Below are 26,683 nucleotides of genomic sequence, written 5' to 3'. Positions count from 1 at the left end.
ATGTATGCAAAAATAATTAACAATGAAATTCCAGCTCAGAAGATGATTTTCAAGCTCATTGTTCATCAAAACTGGTGCCATGTATCTTCTCGTAATGCCTGTAAAGTTTATTTTAATCAACACATTTTTTTTTTTAAGTTGAATGTTCCTCCACTTCTACTGTTTCCTCAATTCAACCACAAAATTTAAATAAAGTGAGTTTAAACAACGAGCGAGAATCTAAGTTGAAGATGTTATGTTAGGTTAACGAGGCAAAGCAACTCGAGTGGTATTTGTCTATGGGAAGAGATGCCTTCGTGGAGGACGTTTTAAGGGAAAAAGGGTTCGTATCCATGTTACATATGGGAATGCAACAAAAACTAATCGTGCATCCAAGCCCTTTCGTTAGGATTCCATTCCAGGTCGAACTACCAGTGTTCAGTGACGTTAACACCCGACCGCTGGTGGTCCTCTAAGTTTAAAAGAAAGAACAGTTGGCAACCTCACCGTAACGTGACGAAACTCGCCTGGTACCTATCTTCTAGCGTTATATGATACGGGCAGGAGAGTTTTCCTTTGACTGAAATTACGTTTATAGTCGTGGTGTAATGAAGCCAGCTTGTTAGGATTTGAATTCAAAATTTGATTAGTGAATAATTTTAATCCATTTTGTCTGTCGAACCAGCAAGAAATGGAAATTAATTTTGTTAACCCTTTAAATTTGTAAACTCTTTACTAGCTCTGTTTTGTTAAGTTCCTGTACCTTTGCCTAGAGTCGAACACTTGACCTTTAAAAAGAGGCTCGGCTGGATTGTTGGCAATTCAAAAATGAGATGATGTATTAAAGATAATTTAATTCTGGAGTTCCCAGCAGGGTCACTATTGACCACTTGTGGGTTGCTGAAATTTTAAAAGGACTAAGTGATGATCAAGGGGTCGGTTGTTTGTCGATAGCCCGATATGCACCGGAATCATAATCAAGATCCCGTTCATAAAAAGAATATTAACAAAAAATATTTAAAAAAAAAGAAAAGAAAATCTGAAAGGTTTCAGATTTTAAATTACGTCCAAAGAGGCGTTTTTTTAAACATTTTTTCTGTTACTCCTTTATTTATTAAATATCGCGTTCTTAAACCATAAAATTATGTTCAAACGCAATATCACAAAATAGTTTTAAACTGAGCATATCTTTAGAATCTCCGATACGCAGTCTCACGCGCTGGAGATAAAAATGTTTTTCTGTACAACGTTGCCATGGCTCGCTTTGAAATCCTTGAGTTTGTTAACCGAAAATTCATTAAAGTTTTACAAAATATGAAATCGATAATAAAACAAATTCCAAATGTCAAATTTGGGCTTCCACATGCCCATATTCGCAGTAGGATTACGTCATTCAAAATTCGATGGCTCTATGTACCGCTGTTTTATAACAATGCGAGAAATATACATAAATTTATGCAGATTTTTCATAATTAAATTTCTTCAAATATAATCCAGGACTCTAATATTCGGTGGCAACAGTTTGAAAAGTGAAACGGACATTTATATTTGTATCGTGTAACCGTTGCTGAGCAACGTCAGAAATGTTTAAAATTATTATGCTGAAGGTTTTACCAGTTAGTAGATGATTGAAAATTTATCAAGAAAGAAATAATAACCGTAAACTAGAATGAAACGCTGTAACGGATAAAATTGTATTTTAAATTATCTATCTCCGTGAACTGACAATTAAATTTATGTTTTACTAAGAAGCTCATCTGTTATTTAGTTAAATACTCCAAAATAGGTGTGACAGTATATATATATATATACACACTTCTGTACCGTTAATTGCAATAAAATTGGGAGATGCACAACTAAATAATATAGGAGACCCATATACAAAATTTCAATTTTACGGCTAATCATTTTGATGGGAGTTATGCGAGATACAGAGGAATATACGTACGCACAGACATCACGAAAAAAATTCCTTTTGAATCCATTTCACATTCATTTTGGAAAAACATAGTCCTTTGTTCTGTCATATGTACAGATGTCACGCAAAAAGTTGCCAAAATGGATTCAGGAACGTTAAGAAAGGATATTTCCATTGAGATATAATACCCGAAATTTTTCGCTATTACAGTACCTCCTTTAACTCGTACAAGGAAGAAAAGACGGTATGAATACATAAAGCGCAGCCATCAGATTCATTGAAATGGAACCTTTTTGCAAAATAGAATCTGTGATTTTATTTCTGAAAACTTCTTTATATATATAAAATTAAAATAATAATAATAATACCGATAGTAATAAAACGGAATTTAACCAACCATTTTTTTTTTCAAAACTTTTGTTCCTGTTAATTTAATTGTTAGTCCAAAGGGGCTTTGTCCCTGAAGGACTATTGTTTTCGATTTGCGATTTTGCGTTGAATCACTATAAATGCCCGTTTCACTTTTCAAACTGTTGCCATCAAATGTTAGAGTCCTGCATTATATTTGAAGAAATTAAATAATGAAAAATATGCATAAATGTATTTCTATTTCTCGCATTGTGATAAAACAACGGTACATAGAGCCATCCGATTTTGATGACGTAATCCTACTGCGAATAGGGGCATGTTGAAATCCAAATTTGAAATTTGGAATTTGTTTTATGATCGATTTCATATTTTGTAAAACTTTAACGAATTTGTAATTAACAAACTCAAGGATTTCAAAGCGATCCATGGCAACACTCTATTGGGGGGGGGGGAACCTTTTATCTCCAGCGCGCGGAACTGTGTATCGGAAATTCTAAAGATATGCTCGTTTTAAAATTATTTTGCGACATTGCTATTGAACTGAATTTTATGGTTTATGCGCAAAGAACATGATATTTAATAAATAAAGGTAATACACAAAATAAAAACGCCCCTTTGGACGTAATTAAAAATCTGAAACCTTTCAGATGTTTTTTTAAATTTTTATTTTAAAGTTATTTATATGCAACTATTTGTATTATGATTTTGCTGTACTTTATATATTATAGAGAAATCTGTTCGGGGTTATATGGCGAAATCTATTCCTTCAAAGGCATTGGTGCGAGAAAAAGGCTGGGAATTCCTGATTGAGCTCCTTACGTTCCCTCATTCTAAATAGAAGTGGCAGAAGATCAGAAGACCTCTGACCAGTCCAAATTTGGTAATGACATGTTGTCCACCAGGGTTTGGCAATGAGGGATGTTAAAACGTTGATTTTGACCCGGAGTCCAAGCAAAGATGACTCAAAACCTGCTTAATGTGCAGACAGAACAACGAATAAGAGGGCTATCTTTAATTTCTGATAGCTTATACTTACAAATGAAAATAGATCGTTATCAAGAAAATACTTCTGATTATGGTTACGGGTTTACAGAATAACAAACAGTGAAATAAATTATTTGGTAGTCGCATGACATCTATAAAAGAAACTACGTGATATTTAGTAGTACGTTAAGATATCTCAGGTATGTTGATTAGGATACAGTTAAAACTACTCATTTCATAAGCGTTTTGCTCAAATGTTTGCTTTTCTAGCGTATTCTTATCTACGGAAGGTCCGTTTGCGTATGATATTCTGCTCCATATTTGCGTGTTTCATGTATTACATCACAGCATAAAGGTAAATTGTTAAAAATCGTTGCACTTTGAAATTTTAGTAAATTAATTTCTCTGTAGAATGAAATAAATTTGCAATTTCCACCTTTATTTCTCAATTGTTTTCGCAATTTCAAGCATTTTGACAACATACAAAACTGTATTTCTTGATTATAATTAAAATCCTTTAGCTGTCTTCAGTTTGCAACTCGCTTTTCTCCACGATCATTGGATTCTGGGTCAGAATGCTGTAAAAGGCTTTTCCGAAGAGACTCATGCTACAAAAGAAAACAAAGATCCGTTACTCAAAGTGAGTTTGAAACGTAACACAGCTTATGAATTTATTTCTTTGCCTAATGATAATAATTTGTTAACAATACACTGATTAAGCACTACACAAGATAACTCCAATAAATTTGTTACAAATAGTAATAACAACAATTTAATTTGCCCATCTTTACCTGCGAAAAACAAATTAAACTATGTTTATTGCCATACATTAAAGCAACTCTATGCGAAATCCTTTTTTCATGCCTCATACATTCAATTTATTCAGTTTCAGTCCGTACACGCTGAAAGGTATCTGTTGTGATAGCCACGACGGTATGGGCAGTGCAGATTTTTAGTTCATCAATAATCGAATGGCTTGTTCCCAAAACTACAGTTTTGCTTTCATTTCAGTGTTAGAGGGGAAGATTCAGTAATTTTATGCCCAATCTAGGCTGATGTATTCCCTCATTCCATTTATGACACCGCCTATTTACAGCTCCCTTCTTTAAATAAGAGAACGTAAAGTCCAAAGACATAATAATTCACAGTTTACTTTGTTGGGTTTTGTTTTTGTATACGAAAACAATATTGCATAAATATTTTGGTTTAATTTTACTTTGCATAATTTTTATTGAAGTTTTTAACTTTATTTTAAATGTTTCCAAGATGCTAAAAGGCAGATTGTTATAATCTCCTTATTAATCATTACTAATATTTTGCCACAATTTTGAAGCTTTAAAATAGCTCGTCTATTTCAGCTTTTTACTTCCTTGTACGAAGTAAAAAGAAAGTATTGTAATCGCGAAAAATTTTGGATATCATATTTCAATGAAAATATCCATTTTCACCGCTATCGAATGCAATTTAACTATGTTTTTGCTTAACATCTGTTCATAAGGACAGAATGAAAGACTCTTTTCCCCCAAAAAAATTGTAAAACAAATTTAAAATGAATTCAAAAGAGAATATTTAATGGTGTCTGTACGTACGTACGTATCTCGCATAACTCAAAAAACGAGTAGCCTCAGAACGTTAAAATGTTTTATATAGGACTGCTATAACATGTAGTTGGGCACCATATTTGTTTACATTTGAAACTTATCAGAATAGTGGATTTGTTGCCAATCTCGAGAAATTAAGCTTCGCAACAACAAATGCATTCTTTATTATCGCGAATTAAATTATGCTTAATTCAGTCTGGAATTATTATTTAAGTTATTAGCTTGCTTTTGAGTAGAAACTGTAATTATAATTGTAAAAATTGTTTTTGTAATTGTTTTAACTGTGTAAGGTATTTCTCCCGCCTTCTTGGCATGCCTTCGTGATAGGGTGGTCTGCCCGCTGGGCGCGTATTCCAGAAGTCCGTAGTTCGATTCTCGGCAAAGGCGTTGCTATTTTTCAACTTTTCTGCTTCCAGAAAAGTACTTATGTCTCTATAACTGTACTTGGTGTTTTATGTTTTTCTATCTTTCAATATTTAATGAAAATATTTTGAAATTTTATGTATTTTTACCTTGCCGCGAAGTGAGAACTGAATTAATTAGTAGCCCTTGCATATTAGGTAAGCGGCGCTAAATCGTCTGCGGAAAACTGTTTCTGTGTTATTTGTTTAATTTCTTTTATACATCGTTTTAGATTTATCATAGTATTAGAATTTCTTCACATGATATAATTTTTGTGCACTCTGAGTTATAAAATAAATAAGACGTAAGTTATTAAGTGAACCTAGCGCCGAAGTGTCCCTGTGGTGAATAAATATAGTGAACTTTAAAGAGTGCATTTATTCTATTGGGGTTTATGCGCTACCGATGAAGTATATTTAATTCAAAATTCGTTAACTTTTAATTCAATATGTTTAAATGAAATGCAGGAAAATTGCGTATAATTTAATATTCCGTACAAATCATGCTGTGCTAACATCAGATTTTCTTTTAAAGTAAAATTCCCAGTTTTGAGAATATTTCCATCAGAAATTCACATTAAGTTCACTGTAATAGCTCTGAAAAAAATCTCCAAATAGAGGAATTTTCCAATGCATACTAATTCGAAAGGAATCTGACTATTGTATTGTATACTTACAACAAAAGTGGAAAATCTTCAGATGAGATATAATTCGATTTAGGAACAATAAAAACATAATTTAGATGCCGTTCGTAAGGAACTTCCTATTACTCTGTGATTTTAAGTATGTTCATTTTAAAGCGTGTTCATATTAAGTATGTTCATGTTTCAAGTATATTCATTAAAATAAAAAAACCAAAAACAGAAACATATAGTTACGTGTGCACTGGTTCGTAATGGACTGAATGCACGCAGAACCGATCACAGCTTGCTGAAATTTATTTTCCCAAAAGAAACAACTTACAGATCTGGAACTTTTCCAAAAATGGCTCATGCAGCTTTTCTCAGTATGACAGACCACAGTCCATAGTTATTACTTCAAACCAATTAGAATGTTAAACACAACGCAGTGCGCAGCGTATCTAAACAGCGAACCTTGCAGAGAAATATCTCAATGCTCCGAAGTCAACTCTGGACTATAAAGCGTAAAAAATTAGGCTTAGCCGCACTTCAACAATTTGTTGATGATTCTAGGTGGAAGGGATAAAAGCATCTAAATATGTAATATGTGCTGATAAGATGCCTACGCAAAAAGATTTTTGCTAAAACAATTTAATACACCATTGCCAGCGATTTTGGTCAATATACAGAATTATCAACTCTCATAATATATCTTTAGACTAAATATCTCTTTAAAAAAAGAAGAAGAAGAAGAATGAAGGCACAACATACATCTCCTACAAACCAGACCTGTGTGTATAGATATCAACTTCTGTGACACCAATGTAAAATCAATAAAAGTAAATAATAGGTATTTCCACTAAGAAAGAACAAAAGCTATTAAACTATGGCTAAGAAAACGTTAAAATTTCCACTTTTTATTCTCTTGTTAACTGTAAAATCCCTCTTCATCAGATTTCTTTTATTCACCGAAAATAGATCTTTCATAAAAGCAAAGTGCAGGAAACAGCTTTAGATAATGAGACGAAATGTTACAACTTTCACAAAGCTGGACATAATTGATTTGGGTTATATGATTTAGGACAAAAGGCAAAGAATTTATTTTCTTCGTGGGGGAGGGAGAAAATCTTTAGTATCATCCTACGAATGACATAACAGTTTGTATTTCATATCAAGGCTGATGCCAAAGGTGGTACAACTCAGCTGCACAGGGCAAAGAAATGCAGGGGCGGCCAGTGTCTTAGCTAGAGCTCTTTTGCTGTACGGGAGCGCTCCTGAATTCGCCAACTGACTTGATATGCAAACAAGTAACTAAAAAACAATATCAAAATGATATACAGGAGAAAAAATTTAAATTCCACGTTTATTTTTGATGAAAAATTTGAATTCCGACATTTAAAAAATTATAGTATTATTTTATTCCTTTTTTTTGTTCCCAAAGCCCTCGATGATAACAACGTTAGAGTTAGGTTTACTTTATTGCCCCAGTTGCTATAATATAGAGAGCGTAGAAAGATTTCTCAACTCATTGTCAGCAGTTTTGTGTGAAGATCCGAAATGTTCAATAATCTGATGTCACATCTCTTATTTAAGAATTATAGTATAGCTGCGTAGTTCAGAATTAACAAAAATTTATCGAATGAAACGGAAAAGTGGAAGTTCCAGCTAGCACTTTCAAAGAATTCGATATAATCTAACGGAGCAATATCATATTGAATAATTTTTTACCTGCTTGAAATTCACTATTTCAGTGACAAATTCGAGTAAAATCAAATGTTTCTTTGACATAGTACGTTAATTTCAGAACTTTTGAGATTTTCGTATTTTTTAAAGTTAATTGCCTTGAGTTAGAAAGACTGTGGTACAAATAAATGTACATTTAAATATTGTTTACGTTGTTCAAATACAACAGTGGTACCATTCGACTTGCTACAAATACTATCAAACTGAATAGGTACTATATGCAATAAAACCGGTCTGCTATGAAACCATAATTAAACTACTGTATCAACCACCGGTTTTAAAGAAATAAACTACTTTTGTGGTAAAATGCTATTTTTTAAGAGAAAGAGGTATTGGTAATAAAACAAAACTTTTATTTTATAGGCCATTCACGAATCTAGTATTATAATTACTGAAATAAGCATCAGAAATACACCCAGTAGAAATCAAAATACAGTGTTTTAAGAACGTTGAGCAAAGATATCATCAATATGCCTAAAATATCAGAAAACTGTAGATTTTTCATCGTCTTATCAAAACATAAATCTCCAAAGAGTTCAATTTTAAGGAGACTGAATTTTCGTCAATTCTTGTAGCTTATATTACAGTCATGAAAGAGCTTAATCACAGATGCGAGTGTTGCTTCAAAATATGCATTAAGAGGACCGTTAAATTTAGTCACACAATGGTTTATCGATCATAATGAGTCTAAGGCTGATATGACACATCCAATTTGTGCCGGACGAAAAACTGTTTTAGCCGTTATACCTGCTTTATCAGTGAAAGAAAAAGGCACGTTTGCTCTCTGAAAAATTTGTAAGTTGTTCGTTTTCAACAACCAGTCAGCTATTAGCATCGAATTCCCCATCATCAACCATCATTCATAGGAAGGAGAACTAGTTTCCCCTTTGCTTGGTAACCCTAAAACGATCCGAGGTGAATTGTTGATTTATATCATTTGTAAAGCAGAAAAATTGTACTAAACACGATTGTTCTTTCTAAATATTTTAAATATATGATACGACCTTTAGTCGAACTTCGTTGCCAAGTTACTTCGCAAAAACTGGTTTGAGGAACATGCCTAAAAGTTCTAACTTTTCAACTTTATATCAATTTAATATAAGAATCGACAAATCATAGCTAAGACACAAAGTGAAATTTGGCCAACGGTTTTGTTGAGTCAGCTTAACATTTATGCATGTGGAACTTTCCCTTCCCTGAGCAGCTGCAACTTAAATCCTGTTAAACAGCTGTAAATGACTTTTATGCCTTAAACCACACAGAATTACAAATAAATTAAAATCTTCGTCTGAACGAAGCCTTTGTATAAACTTTGTATTTTAAACTTGCGGCGTTCTCTTTTTAGGAAAAAGGAGGCATTATTAAGACTCACACAAGGGTATCCGCCAAAGGGATGTATGCCTTTCTGAAATACATTTTAAGGGAATCTGGCTCATTACACATGGAACAATCCATGAAAACACCCCTCCCGTTAGGCAGAAAACCTGTTTTGGCTTGATAAATTGTGCATTTTGGGGTAAAACTTCCTTTTATGCAACAGAGAGTATTTGCATGTAGCAAAACTAGTGAATAACGGGGTGGCCGAGAACTGTGAAACGTTTCATTGTTAGAATCGTCTTGACGTAAATAGAACTGCGTGACGATATATTCCTGAATAAAAGAAGCCAATTATTTAGTTCCATTTTTCTAGCCGAAAAGGCTGCACTCTCTTCAGAAAGCTGTCTGTTATAAAATACGAGGCTCACCTTTTATCCTCAGGAGAAAATTGCTTGTGAATTATACTTTTCGAATAAAAAAGACACCAATTTAGTCTTTGCTCGAGATTTTTGAATCCAAACTTTCTTGTTGACATGGTTAATCTTTTCCAGCCCATGCAGATGTTTGTCGTTTAGTTTCAAGATCATAAGCAAATAGCGGAGTCTCGTCTTCAGTCATAATCTAGTTCAAAAATCCGAATTAATTCCCCCTTTGCAACAACAAAATTTTATTATTATTCTTTACTTAGCTTTTGAACTTAACTACAGCAGATGTTCGAATTAGATCGATGTACTAGATCGAACGATTAACTGCATAGAAAATTCTGTCCCTAAACAAATGGCATTTTAAGAGAAACAACTGAGCTATAATAAGAATAAATGGTATCAATTATTGTTTAGTAGGCTCACTGAAAGTTATTAAACCATTCGTTCGGAAACTTTGCAGAAGCGCCGTATATTTAACAAAATATATTATATGTTTTACCTTCTTGTCCATATGCCGAATTTCTTTATGAAGTCCTTCTTGAATTCTTCCCAGCAGAAACCTTTGCAAAAACTAATTTCAACTTTTTTCACTTGTAGTTGACTATATTTATTCATTACTGCTGGACAGGTATCAGCTGTAAAAAGACGATAAATGAGTGAGATATCTCAATTTAAGATATGAATAATGGGAGTAAAATATTACAAACACAATGAAAAAAGAGGAACTGTTTATCTTATTTGAAAAAAAAATATTTAAAAAAATTATTTAAATACTGCAAAATTCGTCGTATAATCTGAGAATTTTCAGCAAATGTTTTATCGATGAAATTTGGAGGGTGAAACGGGGTCGGCTTACATAAGATTCGATATGATTTATAAGTATTCCAAATGCGAAAACTATATTGGAGAAAAAATATTTTAAAATAATATTTCTAAAAATATAAAAAAATATTTCTTGTTTTTCATTTGATACATTAATCAAATGGGTTAATATTAGCGTCAGATTCAGAATTTTCTAGCAGTCCTCGGAAGTTCCTCTCTGCTTGAGGTAAATCCGGAAGAATGGCCTTGTCCTCCATTTTACCGTTAACATTGTTGCTATCTGTTGCTTATAATACAACGCCTTCAATTCCATTCATAGCATTGCTCGGCAAAACTGATAATTTTTATTTTAAAATTAGCAGAAAATGCAGTTCTTTGCTGGCAGGGAATTGTTGTATCGCAAAATGAAAAACATTTGTGTTATTTTTTAAATGCAAAAGCCCAATAGAAAAAGAAAAAAAAAAAACTTAGGATTGTTTGGATTAGAAAAAGATTAAGTTTATTTATTGCAAACCGCTGGAAAAATCATTATCACAAACCATCAGAATAAATCAAATTTCTACGGGGAATACAAAAACGAGAAGAAAATGCTTGCGATAACAGCACTTAGTAGAGAAAGACGTCACAGTACTTAGGACATGGACCTTATAAGAAATAGACTAACCCAATTGCGTTTTCTCCCTTGTCTGGCGCGTTCCCGGCTGTCACCTTGATCACATCCGGAGGAGTAGGGACAACTTCCAGAAATTAGCAATGGTTCTATTGCAGCGCGTACAATTGTCACGAAAAAGCGATTGCAAAAGCTTCTGTCTATTGAGTTCGGTCGGTGTCCGGACGCGGCATCAATGCTGTACGACGTGTTTTCGCGAGCTCGCTTTTCGCCTTATTATTTTAAGTTAGTTTTGATATAGTTTACACAAGAGTTATATCAATTTAAAGTTCTTCAAAAGCTGAGCAATTTGATATGCATCTGGAGCGATTCCGTTTATTAGTGGTGAATTAATTAAGTCTTTAAAGCAGAAGTCATTGTTCGTATCGCGACCTCGTGATATCTGCTGAGGGTTACCGTGACCCCGTGAAGTGCCGTTTTGTGGTGTTTACATCTATTAAGATTTCTCTGGCACCTACAGGCATCCAATTTCAATCCTAGTACCTTTGGAAAGTGGAAGATATGATCTCTTCATTGATACCAGTGCTGTGATTGTGAAGTGTTTGTGCGATTTATTACAGTGTTTTTATTGTGCGACATAAAAGTGCCATACTTCTGGATTAATCTGCCCTTATCTCCGGTCTAATTGGGAATATCGACACCATTCCTAGACGATAAGGTAGGCTTTTAGATTACCTTTCTTTTAGTGTATCATTCGTCCTGCTAGCTTAATTAGTGACTGAGTGCCGTAAGATTTAATTGCAATTTTCCTGTGTGACCTTGTTCTTTCCCCGGTATCCTCACCCGGCTCATTTTTACGACACAGCGGCGGAGGGTCGGTCCAGCAGGACAGGTCGCCTTTTGAACTTGTCGGACAACTCCTTGTCAAGCTTTTCTAGCGCATGCGCGCATAGTAGAGTGCAGTTGCTATAAGTCTTGCACGTGCTTTTGTTTACAATTTGAACGTAGCTGCACGGTACTTAGCCAGCCTCTAGTACACCCAAATTTTTAACCCTGTTCTAGTTTTTCACTGTGCATTTAACTTTTATTCTATTATATTTACTTCTTTTTATTACTTTATCATCATTATTATAATTTTTATACTTATTTAATTTCATCTTCCTGTAAATTTTTGTTTGTGCTTATTTACTGATAGCCATCTATTGTACTCTGTTTCCATACCTTGTTAAGTTCGTTTAGATTTTATTTCTGTATATGCAATTATTCTGTGTATTGTATGCATTATTCTGTGTATTGTATGCATTGTATGAGAAATAGGCTCTGTGGCTGGTTTCTTCACAGCATTCAGTTCCGTACATTTAGCATTTGTGACGGAAATTAATGAGTTTTCTGTAAATTCCATTCACTTCTCATTTACTTGTCACCTTGTACCCGTGCACGCTAACTGTTGGCAGCGCTTTCATTGCACGCACTTATATTTAACTGTATTGCCTTAGATTATGTAACTGTACGCTTTTTATTGTAATTCTGCATATTAACTGTCATTGTCTGCATTATATCATGGTACTAAAATCTACTCTATCTACTGACGAAGATATAACAACGTCGTCTAGCGCCTTAGACCCGACCTCTATCTTAAACTCAGATATAGCTCATGCTGAAAAGGTAGACCTCTTCTACCAGGAAATCAAGAGAGTAACAACTACCTACCGAGGTGGTAAATTTCTGCTCCGAACAGAACTCAGAGAACGTATTCTTACCTCACTAGAGGCTCTACAGAAGTTAGCCCTAGAAGGCCCCGAATACACAGCAAAACCAACAAAAGCCGACACAAGTACCAATACCTCCACTCTCTTCTGCTGCGAATTAGCACATGCAAATAACCAGTATCAAACAGACCAGCAGAGGCATAACGTGTTCGCTGTAGCACCACTGCCTAATCCGATCAGAGGTCCATCCTACGCGGCTGCTGCAGCTAAGGCTAAAGATACTAGTCACATAACTACGCCCCGGCACACACTATTACTATATCCTAAGGAAGCCACCTGCTCCACCAGTCAAGACCTTAAGGCTAAACTCAGCCAGGAATTCCCACTCCCCAAGATAGGAGTAAAGGTATCCACAGTCAGAAACATACAAAAAGGAGGGCTAGCCGTTGACTGTCACACGAAGGAGGACCTTGACAAGCTAAAAAATACGCTAAACAGTGCAAAGGGACAAGAACTGGTAGAGACCAAGCTTCCCGCCACAAGACTTCCAAGAGTTGCTATCCACAGCGTCCCACATGAAGTCCAGGAACACGAAATAGAACAAGCTTTGGCATCGGAGCACAATGCTACCAAATCAACAGTCAAGATCCTCTACCGCCTCCGAGATAGAAGAAACACAGTTAAATGGGTTCTTGACTGCCAACCTACAGTCTACCAGCGAATCATGCAGGCTCCCAGACTCTACCTCGGCTGGCGGGCATACCGAATTGCAGACTTCTACAACACCAAGCGATGCTACAGATGCCAGGAACTCGGCCACACTCAAAAGGAGTGCTCCAACAAACATTATTGTGCATACTGCACAGAAGAACACGACATCCGTGAATGCCGAGCGCAGCAGCCCGCGTGTATCAACTGCGCAGACTATAACTATAAGACAAACAGGAGCATCCCCTGCGATCATCCAGCCTATGATGTCAACTGCCCCTCGTACGGAAGATACATCGCTAATATCAGACGCAGTACCAGATACGAGTGATTTGCCACAGCCGCCCACTCAAATAATGCAAACACCAGACATCCAACGAGAAGTTATCAAATGCATCCAGATTAATTTACAAAGAGCAAAAGCCGCCGCGTCACAATTGATCCAACATACAATCAACCATCAACCAGATATACTATTGATTCAAGAACCTTACTGCAGAGCAGGGGAAGTCGCCTGTTTGCCACTCTGTTGGAAAATATTTCAGCGCAAAGCACAACAGAATGAGCCACCACCAAGAGCAGCAATCGCCTGCTGCAACCCCCTCTGGTCCCCGCTGATAATTACACAGAAGCGAGACCATGTAGCAATCCTCCTCAGCTTCTCAAATTCACAGATCATCATTTCCTCCATCTACAGTCCCCCACCGGATGATATCCACCAGACCATCATGAGCATCGAAGAAGTAAAGACAAAGTGCCCCACAACATCACATGTTATAGGCGGTGATTTTAATGCCCACAACATCATATGGGGTTACCCAGCTACCACTCCAAAAGGGCAAGTCTTGGAAGACTACATATTGGCCAGCAATCTGCAAATCATAAACACACCCAACGCGCCACCCACATTTGACAACACGTACCACCACGGATGGCCAGATATTACAGTGACTACTAATGATATATCCAATAACCTACAAGACTGGATGGTAGCATATGAAGAGAGCTGCTCGGACCATCGCTACATACACTTCAATATTGCAAGCGACACAAGGATCAGCATCTTTAAAAGATACAAACTTCCGGGTAACAAATTGCGAATACTTAACAAAGCTTTCTCTCTAACATTACAGCAAGAAGAGCAGGAGCTAAGTCAATACAAGAGCCCCAATGATCTGAACACTTATACCGAGCGGCTGCTTGACACTCTACGGAGCATTTGCGATCAGCACCTGCCCACCAGAGCAGCAAAATGTTTGCAAGGAATTTCCTGGTGGACAAAGGAACTGCGACAGCAACGGCAAAAGTGCAGGGCTTTACGACGTCGCCTTCGCACCAACATTAACGAAACCACCAAGAATGCAATACTAGCAACCTTTAGGGAGGAAAGAGCGCATTATAAAAATAATATCCTTAAAGCCAAAATAACCAGCTGGCGTAAGTTCTGCACAGAAAATAACAACCCATATGGAATTCTACACAAGCTTGCCACCAACAAGGTCTTTAAGCCGGATCAACTCTATGCCCAAATTGCCAACCAACCCATTACCACCAACATAGCAGAATCCACGGCAGCCACAACCTTAAACACAGTCTTCCCAGCAGACGATCCGGACGATGACACGCCAGAGCAAAGGCACACAAGGGGAAACACCACTATCCCAGAGACTTCAGACGACGAACCATTTGAAATGGAAGAGATCAAGCAAATCTTTCGACAGCTTCCAGTCAAAAAGGCACCAGGTCCTGACGGCCTGGATTATGCAATAATCAAGGTCGCCTTCAACGCTCGACCCACTTACTTTAAAGTTCTGTTTAACAAGCTTCTACATTGTCAAATCTTCCCTACTGCATTCAAACAAGGACAGGTCGTCCTGTTTTTAAAAAAGCACAAATCCTCGGAAGATCCAAGATCCTTTAGACCCATATGTCTGTTATCTGCATTGGGTAAGATCTACGAAAAACTGCTAGTCAACAGGCTGAAGCACCATCTATACCGACAAAACTTTCTTAGCCCACATCAATATGGATTCAGGACAGGCACATCTACCATCCATGCTCTAGAACACATTCGAAAACATATAAATGACAACAGAATCAACAATCTACATACTGCATTTATCTCTTTAGATCTTCAAAGTGCCTTTGATACTCTCTGGTGGCCTGCAATAAAGCAGTCCCTCAGGGAGGCAAAGTGTCCAAGGAACCTTTTTAATATCTTCACTGACTATCTCCACTCTAGAAGTCTAATTATAGTCAATAATAACGGTGTCGTCACTAAACAGCAGGAAAGGGGGTGCCCACAGGGGTCATGTGCCGGGCCTCTACTGTGGATAATCACGTTTAATTCCTTATTACAAATCAAATGGCCTACCCATACCAGAGTGATAGCATATGCAGATGATGCGGCATTGCTAGTCTCTGGCCGCACAAGAGAAGAACTCGAACGAAATGGTACGGAAACCTGTTCCATATTTTCAGATAAATGCAGTAGACTTAAATTGATCATTTCCGCACAGAAGTCAACGGCAGTAGTCATCCCACGACCGAGAACTAATCCAACGCGACGGCCGTGTATAAAATTGATGGGACGAAATCTAAAGATCTCAAAAACCATAAAATATCTCGGACTTACATGGGATCAGGGTCTCATATGGCTGCCCCACCTTCAAGACATCAGAGTCAAGACAGCAAATATAGCTAAGAAAGCCAGACAATTCCAGGGAAGCAACTGGGGGCAAAACTCTCACATCCAGAAACTGCTATATCTAACGGTAGCGGAGAGAATTGTTCTTTACGCATCGGCTATATGGGCGCAACCAATGAGCAGTCGCAAGATCAAACTCTTGACAACAATACAACGGCCATTTACTCTAAACATAAGTAGGGCATATAGGACAACGGCATCAAGTGCAATAACGGTCCTTGCGGGACTAACACCCCTGCACATAAAGGCCAGCATAGAAGCTGCATATGAGCGCCTAATTAGGCTAAAACAAGATGCCAACTTTGCTGGCACCGCCTTCCATGCAACACAGTATGAATTACCAGGGAGTGTGCAGTATGTGCACCCGGCACACAAAAGTAAAGGCATCCATGTCGTGACAGCACAACACCCAACGCCTCTCAGAGAAACTCCACATGTGAACTCACGATTCTACACCGATGGATCAAAGCATGACAATGGAGTGGGATGCGCCTTCGTTCACTTCAAAAATGACCGAGTGGAAAGCAAATGGAAAGGCCATCTCGCTACCCACAACAGCATTTTCCAGGCAGAAGCTGTGGCAATAGCAGCTGCAATTCAGTATGCTCAGGATATCAATCTAGCAGCAACCGAAATTCACACAGACAGCATGTCAGTGCTACAGGCAATCATGAATCACCACCATACCTCACCCACAATTATAGCAATCCAACAGCTCCTGCGTAACAATATGCAAACACACATCAAACTAATCTGGGTGAAAGGACATGATGGCATAGAGGGTAACGAGATGGCAGACCAGTTAGCAAACGAGGCGGCACTCAACAACGACGCGCAAGAGGTGACAACTCCAATCCCGACTTCGTATTTAAAGCGAAAGCTAAGAGAACTAAGCAAAGAACAGTGGCAACAGGAGTGGGATAACTGTGATACAGGAAGAAGGACACATGGATTCTACCCAATAGTAGACAACGAACGTCTCCAGGCCATTGCACCCTTGACATACTATATCACGGGGCACGGCCCATTTCCATCCTATTTTCAAAGACATGCAATTTCGATGACAGATATATGCGTCTGCGGGGCAACTGGCTCCCCCGACCACTACATATTTGAATGCAGCCTTACATCCAACTTACACCTACCACTCCCAGCCACAAATATAGAATCATATAAACGATTCATCATTAAGCACCCACCAGCGGTCAAAAAGATCTGCCAAATAATTAGGCAGGTCAACGACCTAGGGCAAGATATCTGCCAACCAAACTAGCGTCAATTAAGGCGTCTCATAAAGCAACCACAGTCAGCTTTCACTACCAAATCATCAACAGAATTCTGACAGTCTCTTATACTGACAATCAGCTGAATGCAACTTACAATATGTTTAAATTATGTGCTGCGCTTATAACATAACTGCACTGCAACATAACTGCAGACATAGCTGCTTACTGCGTACAGTACTCACTTACGGCGTATAGAGCAAACTACTGACTATGAACAGACTGCTACCTGCATTGTGTCTCTGTAGTAGTTACAACGACTGAAATATCTATAGAAGTATTTCCTGGAATAACCACAGTCATTACAACAACTGCAAGTTATATATCAGTGTATAAGGTACTGTGCGCAGAGTAATTGGAACGCCCTGACAAATCGTGTACAGAACTTATCATCAGTGTACAGAGCTCAACACTGACTAATCACAGGTTACTACTTGCATGTCCATGCTAGTCCATGCTTAACTGAACAGTGTAAAACAAATGTGTATCCGACTTTGCATTGTGTAACCATTCTGTAAGCATTGTGTATATAACAAGCATCATGTATCTATTACAATACTAATATGCACTGTGTATTCTACAACATAGTGTTTCTCCTACAGTCATTGCCAGTACTGTATTACACAAACGCGTTATACAAACTATCTGCAATAAATATGCACCTCATTCTGCACTGAATTTGTCAAATTCTGCACAGTATCTGCTGTATATAAAGCATATAATTACTATGCAACTATCTACATTGCGTGTGCATTACCTGCAATACCTTACAACCTGTTGTGTATCTGACTTTGCACTGTGCATTTGTTCTGTGAGCAATGTGTATATAAAAAGTACTGTGTACCTACTTTAATCCAATAAACACTGTGCATCTAATATAATATAAAATAAGCTCAGCGCATTCTATAACATAGTGTCTCCACTACAGTTATTGCCTGCACATCATATCAGTATTACTCAAACTATCTGTATTATATCTGCACTGTATCTGACATATGCATAATGTATAATTCATCTATATCTATCAATATTGTATCTGCATTACCTGTATAATCTCATAGCTTCGCATAGAAATATATAGCTTGGTAACATAGCATGCATGGTGCTGCGTACTATAATTGTGTGTATACAATAGTATAGATTTTTTTTTTAATGTGTAAGTATAATTGTGTTTATATAATTGTGCACAATTGTGTTATATACCGTAGTATAGTGTTTTATTCTGCGTTTTAATACGTTAGTATAATTGTGTTTGCATAATTGTACACCATAACTGTGTTGTATATAGTAGTATAGTGTCTTATTTCGTTTGTACAATTGTGCGCAGTATAAATTCTAATATCTAATGCTTTACAAGCATAGTGTATCTGTTTTTACATTGTGTATCAATTCTGTAAGCATTATGTATATAAAAAGCGCTGCATATCTATTCAAATTAAATAAGTATTGTGTATCTGATATAACGTATTGCATAATGTATTCTCCAGAGTAAAGTTTCATCTGTAATTACTATATCATCTAATAACAAAATTTGATATTCTACAGTGTGCCTGCATGCTTTATGTATGTTTATTTGCGCATTTTACATGTGATATGTGATCTAAATGTGTCTAAATGATCTAAATGTGTCTTTAGTGTAAGTGTATACTATATATTAGCTTAAATATGTTTCATTATAAGTATGTGTTTTACTTGTATAAGTGTGTGCAAACTAGTATCTAATTTCTATTTTTATATAATGTGCTTACATGTTTTATATGTGTTATATATGTGCTTTTATATGTGTTTTACAAGTGTTTTGTATGTATCTTTATATGTGCAATTGTATGTACTTGTATGTGTATGTATATGCTGTAATTAGTGTCTAACAGTGTCTAAAAACCAAGATGTAACAAATCATCCGCCTATCGATCAAAACTAATGTATTCCTAAGACGCCTCTGTATGGCCATGTACAATTACGTAAAATTCTTCAATAAACTCCCAAGGTGGCCTCATGAGGCTCCTGGGAGTTGCTTCACGTCCTCCGTCACCTGTCACCTGTCACGTCCGCGTCCCCGTCCTCCGTCACCTGTCACGAAAAAGCTGGTGGTAGTGCCTCATTTTACAAGTAAGAATTTTTAAATATTTTTTTTTTGACACCGAGATTGCTTTTTAAATACTTAGCATGTTTTTCGAGCATAATTAACGTTCTAAATAATTATAAAGCTGTTGCATGCTTTTAGGCTTGTATATATTTTTAGCTTTTCCTATGATGTAAGCGAATTTGTAACTTCTTCTTTTAGAAAATAATATTTTAAATCTGAACTAACAGAAAAATTAAACTAAGTAATTTTCTCTTACAATTACTAAAACTATAACTAATACTAAACTATAGCTAAGTACTAAAATGCCTAAAAATGAATTTTTGAAAGTTTTTCTTTAAAATTTATAATTTTGTGCTGCTTTTTTAAATTATAGGTAAATTTTAATTCCTAGCATTATAACTAATCAAAAATAAGAATATTTAAGAACGAAAAGTATACATCTTATATAGCTGGTTTTGTTGTTAAAAGCTTAGCTTATAAAGTAAAATGTAATATCTGTTTCTCAGCTTTAGTTTCAACAGAACCATATGATGGTTTTCTAGGTTTCAAATATTATAAATCTGGATGTAAAGGTTTGACGTCTCCTTCCAGTGACGTCCGAATGATCTGCAAAACTGCAGAAATAATTTTTAGGCAGACTGAAAAGGAGTTTAAATTGAATAAAAAAAAATATTATAAATTTCATGACTCTAAAAGTCTTAAAAAGCGTAGGAACACATATTTCCTACTCTTCAAAACCATATTTATGATGATGAGCCAGATAAAACCCACCTGATTAAATTAATTAAAGCAGTGATATTTCAGCATTTAAAAATCAGAATGCATCATGCAGTTGCATGTTACAATGAATCTAAACAGAGAGAAAATTTTCGAAGCAGATTTACTAAATTAATTTTATTTAAGCATCAATAAACCATATTATCTGTTTCTCTTCCTCTCTCTCTCTAAATATATATATATAAGTGTGTGTATTTATATTAATAGATAAATAGATATAATCTTTTTTTCACAAATATTTGAAATAAAAAGTGAAGTAAGCGAAGTTTTCAATGCAACAAATATCCTAAATTGTTTACTTTCATACATGTGTATTTATGGATGTATAGTCATTCTGCTTAAAGTATTTACAGGTATATAAAATTACAAGGTTACTTTAGGCGCATTAAAAGATTGGACGTATAATATCTTGTATTTTATAGTAATTATTTTTTAAAATTTATTTCTAGTTCCGCATAAGATTTTTTTATTTACTGCGAATTTTTTTTGAGTTTTTACCGTTTTATCAAAGTAATGATGTTTAGACAAGAATTACGCTTATGCTCAAAATGCAGTAAAAAAATACTCAAAATGCACTAAAAAGTGGTTTCATAAGATATATAAAATCTTATTAGCAAAAACTGTGATTTTTATTATCTCATCATTTATACAACGTATCACATTTAATAATTAAAAAGAGTTATGTGATACAAACGCCATATGTTTCAATGTTACGATAAACTAAATCGTCCCTACTCTCTCTTCCCGACATGTGTGTGACGCTTGCCCCGCCCACTGGGTTAGTCTATTTCTTATAAGGTCCATGACTTAGGAACTTTTTTATCCCTTACAGTAAGTAATTTGATTGCAAGTAATCTTATAAAAAAATTCTCGTTAAATAATCCAGCAAAAAGAAATTGCTAAATCTAAAAAATAAATTAAGTATGCAGCTATTAGTCTTCTGTTTTCTGTTTCCCATCGCCTCCTATTAAAATAAAGGGCAATATGCATTTATTTTTTCTGTTTTGAAATATTGATTCAGTTTTACATAACCAAGTGTACTTATTCCCCAAATTAAAGTGATTAAAGTGCAGATAAGCTAACAGTAATAGTTTTCCTTAGATATAACACTGGTTATTTGTCTTCCATGTACTTTTTAAATTGTTCTCGGATTAACCGCCATTTTAGGTTAACCGTGGATATCGTTCTCGTCATTACCTCAGTTAATCGGAAGTCTACCGCAGACTTTTAATTTGAATCTCTAAAATAAACTACTAAGTTTCGTATGCTAAAACATTTAAAGCTAACAAATACCCGGAAAACATTTCTATTAAATCTTAAAATTAACAGTAATTTAAATTTAAATTGGAGTTAATTTCACAATAACGTCCTCTAAAATTAAAAGTAGTCATCGAATTTTCTCTCATTTTAAGGTTTCATTTTTTTTTAATCATGGCAAAGCCCGCGATGGCTATCTGTCGAAAGGGAGAGATACCTTCGTGGAGAACGTCTTAAAGGAAACTGGCTTGTATACTGTTTACATGGATAAAACCACGAAAGTGCCCAAGCAGCCAGCTCGTTCGCCTGATATCGAAACCAAGCAGTGTTCAGCGACTTGACCTTTTGGCCGCTGGTGGGCCCTCGTTTTAAGTTTAAACCCACCAATGGACGTGTGAATATGATTGCTTAATGCTGGTTTAGAATTTCTATACATGGGCTGGAAGTATGGGAGTTTTCGAAAGTTTTCCCATATGTAGCCTTCTTAAACCGTCTGAACGGTATAGTGGTCAGTGACTCTGACTACAGCACCGAAGGGCCTGGTTTCGAATCTCGGAGAAGGCATGGATGTTTATAAATGTATAGCGTCTGTGAGGTGTGGTTTGGTGGTAGAGGAAAACGGGTTGGAGACCCTCAGACCCATTACCCGAGGTGCTCTCTCTCGAAGATGGATGGAATTGGGGAATTGGATGGATATGAAGGAGTGGGGAAAGTCGTACGGAATTGAAAAAAATCTCTCTGTAAGGTGCTCTTGCGAGAGCAGAGTAATCTTGTACTGTGTGCTACGATTAATTTCGTGGACTTGTTCTGATGAGGGCAGACGAGTAAGATTAGTCAAAACAACATAGCCTTCTTAAGCCTTTTTCTTTGTGAACGTTGCTAATTGTTATTAAAATTAAAATGTGCAGGTTGCTGGTTATTGTAAAATACCTTAGATTCAGTTTATTGTGTAAATTTTAGATGAAATAAATATCAAAAGTCAGATTGACGGATTTTAAGCTTTTCTCATATAAATAATATCGAGAATACCTAACGTAATTTTTTTTACAGCTTGTACTTTTATTGTCTTCTTTTATCCGAATATGCAACTATAAGGGAGGCCATCAAGGTACAGTAAATTGTAATAAATTGATTTTTTTAATTATTTAAATATCCACTTTGAACAACATCATACTGAATTTAATCTTGCAATATATTTTTAATCAATTTCTCAAGAAGTTTCAAGAAATCGAGATAGTGAATATTATCCAGGAATGAAAATAACAGAAAAGTCTTAAGTGCTATGTGTAATATAAATACGCTATATGCTTCGTTATTACGGTCTACACAAAGGCATCCCTTCCCTTCGGTAATCATCATTCAAGTGCTTTGGACAATCAGAAAATCATCATTATAATTACACAAGAAAATGTTACTGGACCAAAAGAATTACCAAATCAATCGTTTGGTTGAGTACTATTCAGTGCTGTGTTATACTGTGAACTTGAATTCACAGGTCGAATATATTTCGTATTTGTAAACTAGATCAAATGGTTGGCATTTTGTTTCCATCAGTTTCTTAATAAATAGTACTTTCAGAATGTTACTTATCTTTGCATTGAAAATAATTTTAATATTTCAGAATTACTCCACAAAAATTTTAACTTTTTTTCGTCTTACCGTTTTGTGACTTTTTTGATGACTGACTGACTGATGAGATTTCTGTTCTGTTAACGTAGTACGTGTACATATAGCAGGCAGGGCTATGCTTGAGAGGAGACACTACGTGGTATGTTGAAGATGGGATCTGAAAATTTATAGGAAATTCGTCAGAAATATTTTGTTAATTCTGAGATTATAAATATCATAAAAAGTACACTGCCCTCCTAAAGTTAAGGAACAGCATGTTTTTCAAAGCTGATCATTAGAAAAATGTCAGTAACTCATATATTCGCAGTTCATATGCATGACAGTAACAAATATTCAGAAAATATATGCAAAAACAATAGGTACCATGTTTATTTTATAGAACTGAATACTTATATAGAAGTTGGAGAAACAACTCAAAGATTGTAATTTTTGTTCACAAGTGTTGATCTTCAGTTGTTATTACACTTTTATGGACACTATCCAGGACAGCCTATCAATGTCCAGGAGAAGTCATTTGCCCGATTCGTTGAGGTGGCGGGCGATCGGATGGACGGAAATGGATGTCACAAGTTGATGCTGCTAGACGTCTCAATGTCTTTGAATCAGAGGATTCTGTGCCTAGAAAATTTATTCCTGGCAGACTTAGAGTTACAACACCGAAGGAGAAGTAACATTACTGTGCCTCAGCTTATGGCAGATCATATATAGTGGCAACAGGAACAAGAATCTCAGCGACTACAATGCGCAGATCCCTGCACAATACAGGTCTGTAGGCAAGTTGTTTGTGTCTCCTTGACCCGAGGACACAGAGGTATCCGCTTATGTTGGGCAAGAGAACACGTCTCCTGGACTAGTCAACAATGGGCGTCTGTTCTCTTCACAAACGAGTTCAGGTCCACATTGGCGAGTGACTCAGGTCGTCAGCTGACCTGGAGGGAACAACGCACCAGATACAACCAATCCCACATTGTGGGAAGATACAGTTACAGAGGTGGTGGAATAAGGTTTGGGCTGGGATCTCTCTCGGTAGTCATACTGGCCTGCATGTGTTCCATGGAGGAACTGTGAGCGGTCTGAGATGGTGATGAGATCCCTGATCAATACATACGCCCATGTGCTCTATTGGTCCTGAATTTCTTCTGATGGACGACAATGCGCGACCGCATCGAGCTCGGGTTGCGGAAGAATACCTTAAGGGTCACGGTATGGAGTGGATGGAAAGGCCAGCTCAATCCCCAGACCTGTATCCGATTGAGCATTTTTGGAACTACCTCGGGAGACAGATTGCTGCTTTAAGTTCTCCCCAAGGTCGTTATATGAGCTTGAACAAGGTTTACTCCGCGTCTGGTCGTTGCTTCCCATTTCACTGAACGACAATTTAATTGACAGCATGGAACGTCGCTGCCGCCACTGTATTGCAGATAGGGGTGAACACATTCCTTATCAGAAACTATTTTTGTAATGTTACCACCCCATTTTTTTCCCCGAAAATCTGTGAAGTGTTCAAGTGTATCATTTGTACTAATAGCCACGAAAGGTAATACACGATTATGTGTAATCATTAATTGTCATCGTTCACACTGATGCACAATTTTCATTTTCAGTGTATCATTTCTGTCAACGTATAGGCGTGTATGTATCATTTTTATTGATGTGTGCATAGCACAGTAGAATAAAACATGATTATGTGTTTTCATTTATCGCCATCATTCGTATTACTGTGCATGTGTCGTTGTCAGAATATCATTGCTATTAATGTTGGGCTAATGTTTATGTTAAGTGTTTATGTATAGTCATACAGGATGATACACGATTACGTGTAATCATTATTTGTCCTCTTCTGCATTAATGTACCAGTTGCATTATCAGTGTATCATTTCTTTTAATGTATAAGTGTTTATTGTTTGCCTATCTCATTAACCACTTAGGCCGTTATTCTAGATAGGTGCGGGTAACCGGACGATACCCGATTTGTCATATAAAGGGGTGGCCGGCCCTGCATTCACCTGTCACCAGTGATATACTGTTTCTTCAAGAGTGCAATTTTTTGTTGTATTTCATATTTGTGTTAAACTTTAGAAACGTTCTATGTCGCATTCATTAAGGAACTGTTTAGTGAACATCTTCTGTAAATTTCTTGTTTGCATGTTGCTTCATTCTCAAATTAGACACAAAAACATGCTGTTCCTTAACTTTTGGACGGTAGTGTATATGAATATAAGAAAAATATTAATTGGTGGTGCTTTCAGCATATTCTTAAATCTATACTCACTTCCCATAATATAAAAAAGTTTGGGAGATGTTGTGGACACTACGAAATAACGAAACTAATTTCTTTTGAAATTCATCTTTCATTTATTGAAAATCTAAACCACTCAATCAGCAGCCATTCAAAACATCTATCAATCAACATTAGTATCAAAACATTAGTATCAAGAAAGAAAACTATATTGGCGCATGCGCATTACAAGAATCGTTGCTAGGCAACGGCGGTGAAGAAGATAGTCGCTGGGCGCCAACAGCAGCTGCTATTTGTTTATTTATTTCGAATGTAAAAAAGTTTCGGTTATGGCTATCAACACAAACTTGTGCTCTAAAATGTAAAGTCAAACAGAATTAAAGTCATTAATAAAGTTTGATTACATAAATACAAATTACTTACAACTATGACCTTGATAATCTACTTAAAAATTAAATGAAACTGCGCATCCTCAAAACAATAATTTTTCGACTCTTCTAATCGTGAAAGGTATCATTCGTAAAATAATAAATATTTCATGGACTTCCTTATTATCGGATCGCTTAGTATCTGAGTCAAGACTCTGAGGCAACGCATTAGTAACAGGAAATGTGTCTGGAAGTTTTCAGTACGTCAATTTATGTCTATAATTTCGGACATTTGATAAGCAGAACCTCTAACGCTTGACTTTCCCTGAAGTTCAGCAGTTTAATATGCACATTATACACTGAACTCGAGAATACTTTTTTTCGTGAAATGATCAATAATGTTATGTAAAATAATGATTTGATATCATTATTTTACATAACATTATTGATCGATAAAACACGCCACAAAAGTGATCGTGCACCGAAACATTTTCGTAAAATTATCATCTACCATTTTTTTTTTTTTTTAATTTCTGTATTTTGGTGACATTTAAACAATTGTTTCGCTTTATTTTTTCTTGCTTACTTCGTTATATTTTATTTAATATTTAAAACAGCTCGTAGGCACAATGAACAACATTCGAAAATTGTACATTTTTCATCATAAGGATGGAAATTCGATTCTGTTTATGACTAAATTAGGAAAGTTATCCCATACTATGGTGCAATATGTGATAAAATTTCAGAAGACAAACAACAAAAATCAGCGTTATATTTACAAAATTTCCACAGGACTAGTTTCGATGGTTTTGATAGTAGTTTAAAATACATTTTATGCTGCTAAATTTGCGTCAGGATTTGGATGATGTGGTGTTATCAATTCAGGAAGTAGCAAAAATAACTGTTGATCACAGCTGAAATGCATGGACTTTAAGTATGTAATAAAATAATAATAATAGTAAGAGTAAGTATGTAATAAAATCAAAACGTGTGGGATAATGACAGTAATATCATTCGTAAAATAATAAATATTAATTAAAAATAGAAAAATTTAATTAAAAAATAGGAAAGATTTAAAAATAGAAGTATCTCCAGTCACCACCAATGACGACTATTGCTTCTTATTAATGA

The 26,683-nt window shown here is 35.8% G+C and overlaps 1 protein-coding gene across 3 annotated transcripts in view; it reads right to left on the bottom strand.

Moving 5' to 3' along the window:
- Nucleotides 1–3,668: 3,668 nt before the first annotated feature.
- GC (gamma-glutamyl carboxylase) overlaps nt 3,669–26,683 on the bottom strand; it is an 84,392-nt gene continuing 61,377 nt past the window's right edge. For all 3 annotated transcript variants that reach the window (XM_035351722.2, XM_085807202.1, XM_035351723.2), the window contains 3 exons: nt 22,976–23,102; nt 9,857–9,992; nt 3,669–3,858 (listed from right to left, as the gene is read on the bottom strand). In XM_035351722.2, the coding sequence (XP_035207613.1) occupies nt 3,768–3,858; nt 9,857–9,992; nt 22,976–23,102 (354 nt within the window). In that variant the 3' untranslated portion in view covers nt 3,669–3,767. The remainder of the gene's footprint in view (nt 3,859–9,856; nt 9,993–22,975; nt 23,103–26,683) is intronic.

This window comes from Stegodyphus dumicola, chromosome 1, assembly GCF_044657685.1.
Source record: "Stegodyphus dumicola isolate Sdum_Otavi_A_Nest chromosome 1, ASM4465768v1".
Lineage (NCBI taxonomy): Eukaryota > Metazoa > Arthropoda > Arachnida > Araneae > Eresidae > Stegodyphus > Stegodyphus dumicola.
Note: the sequence above shows the minus strand (reverse complement) of the source record. Positions and strands in the feature narration are given on the sequence as shown.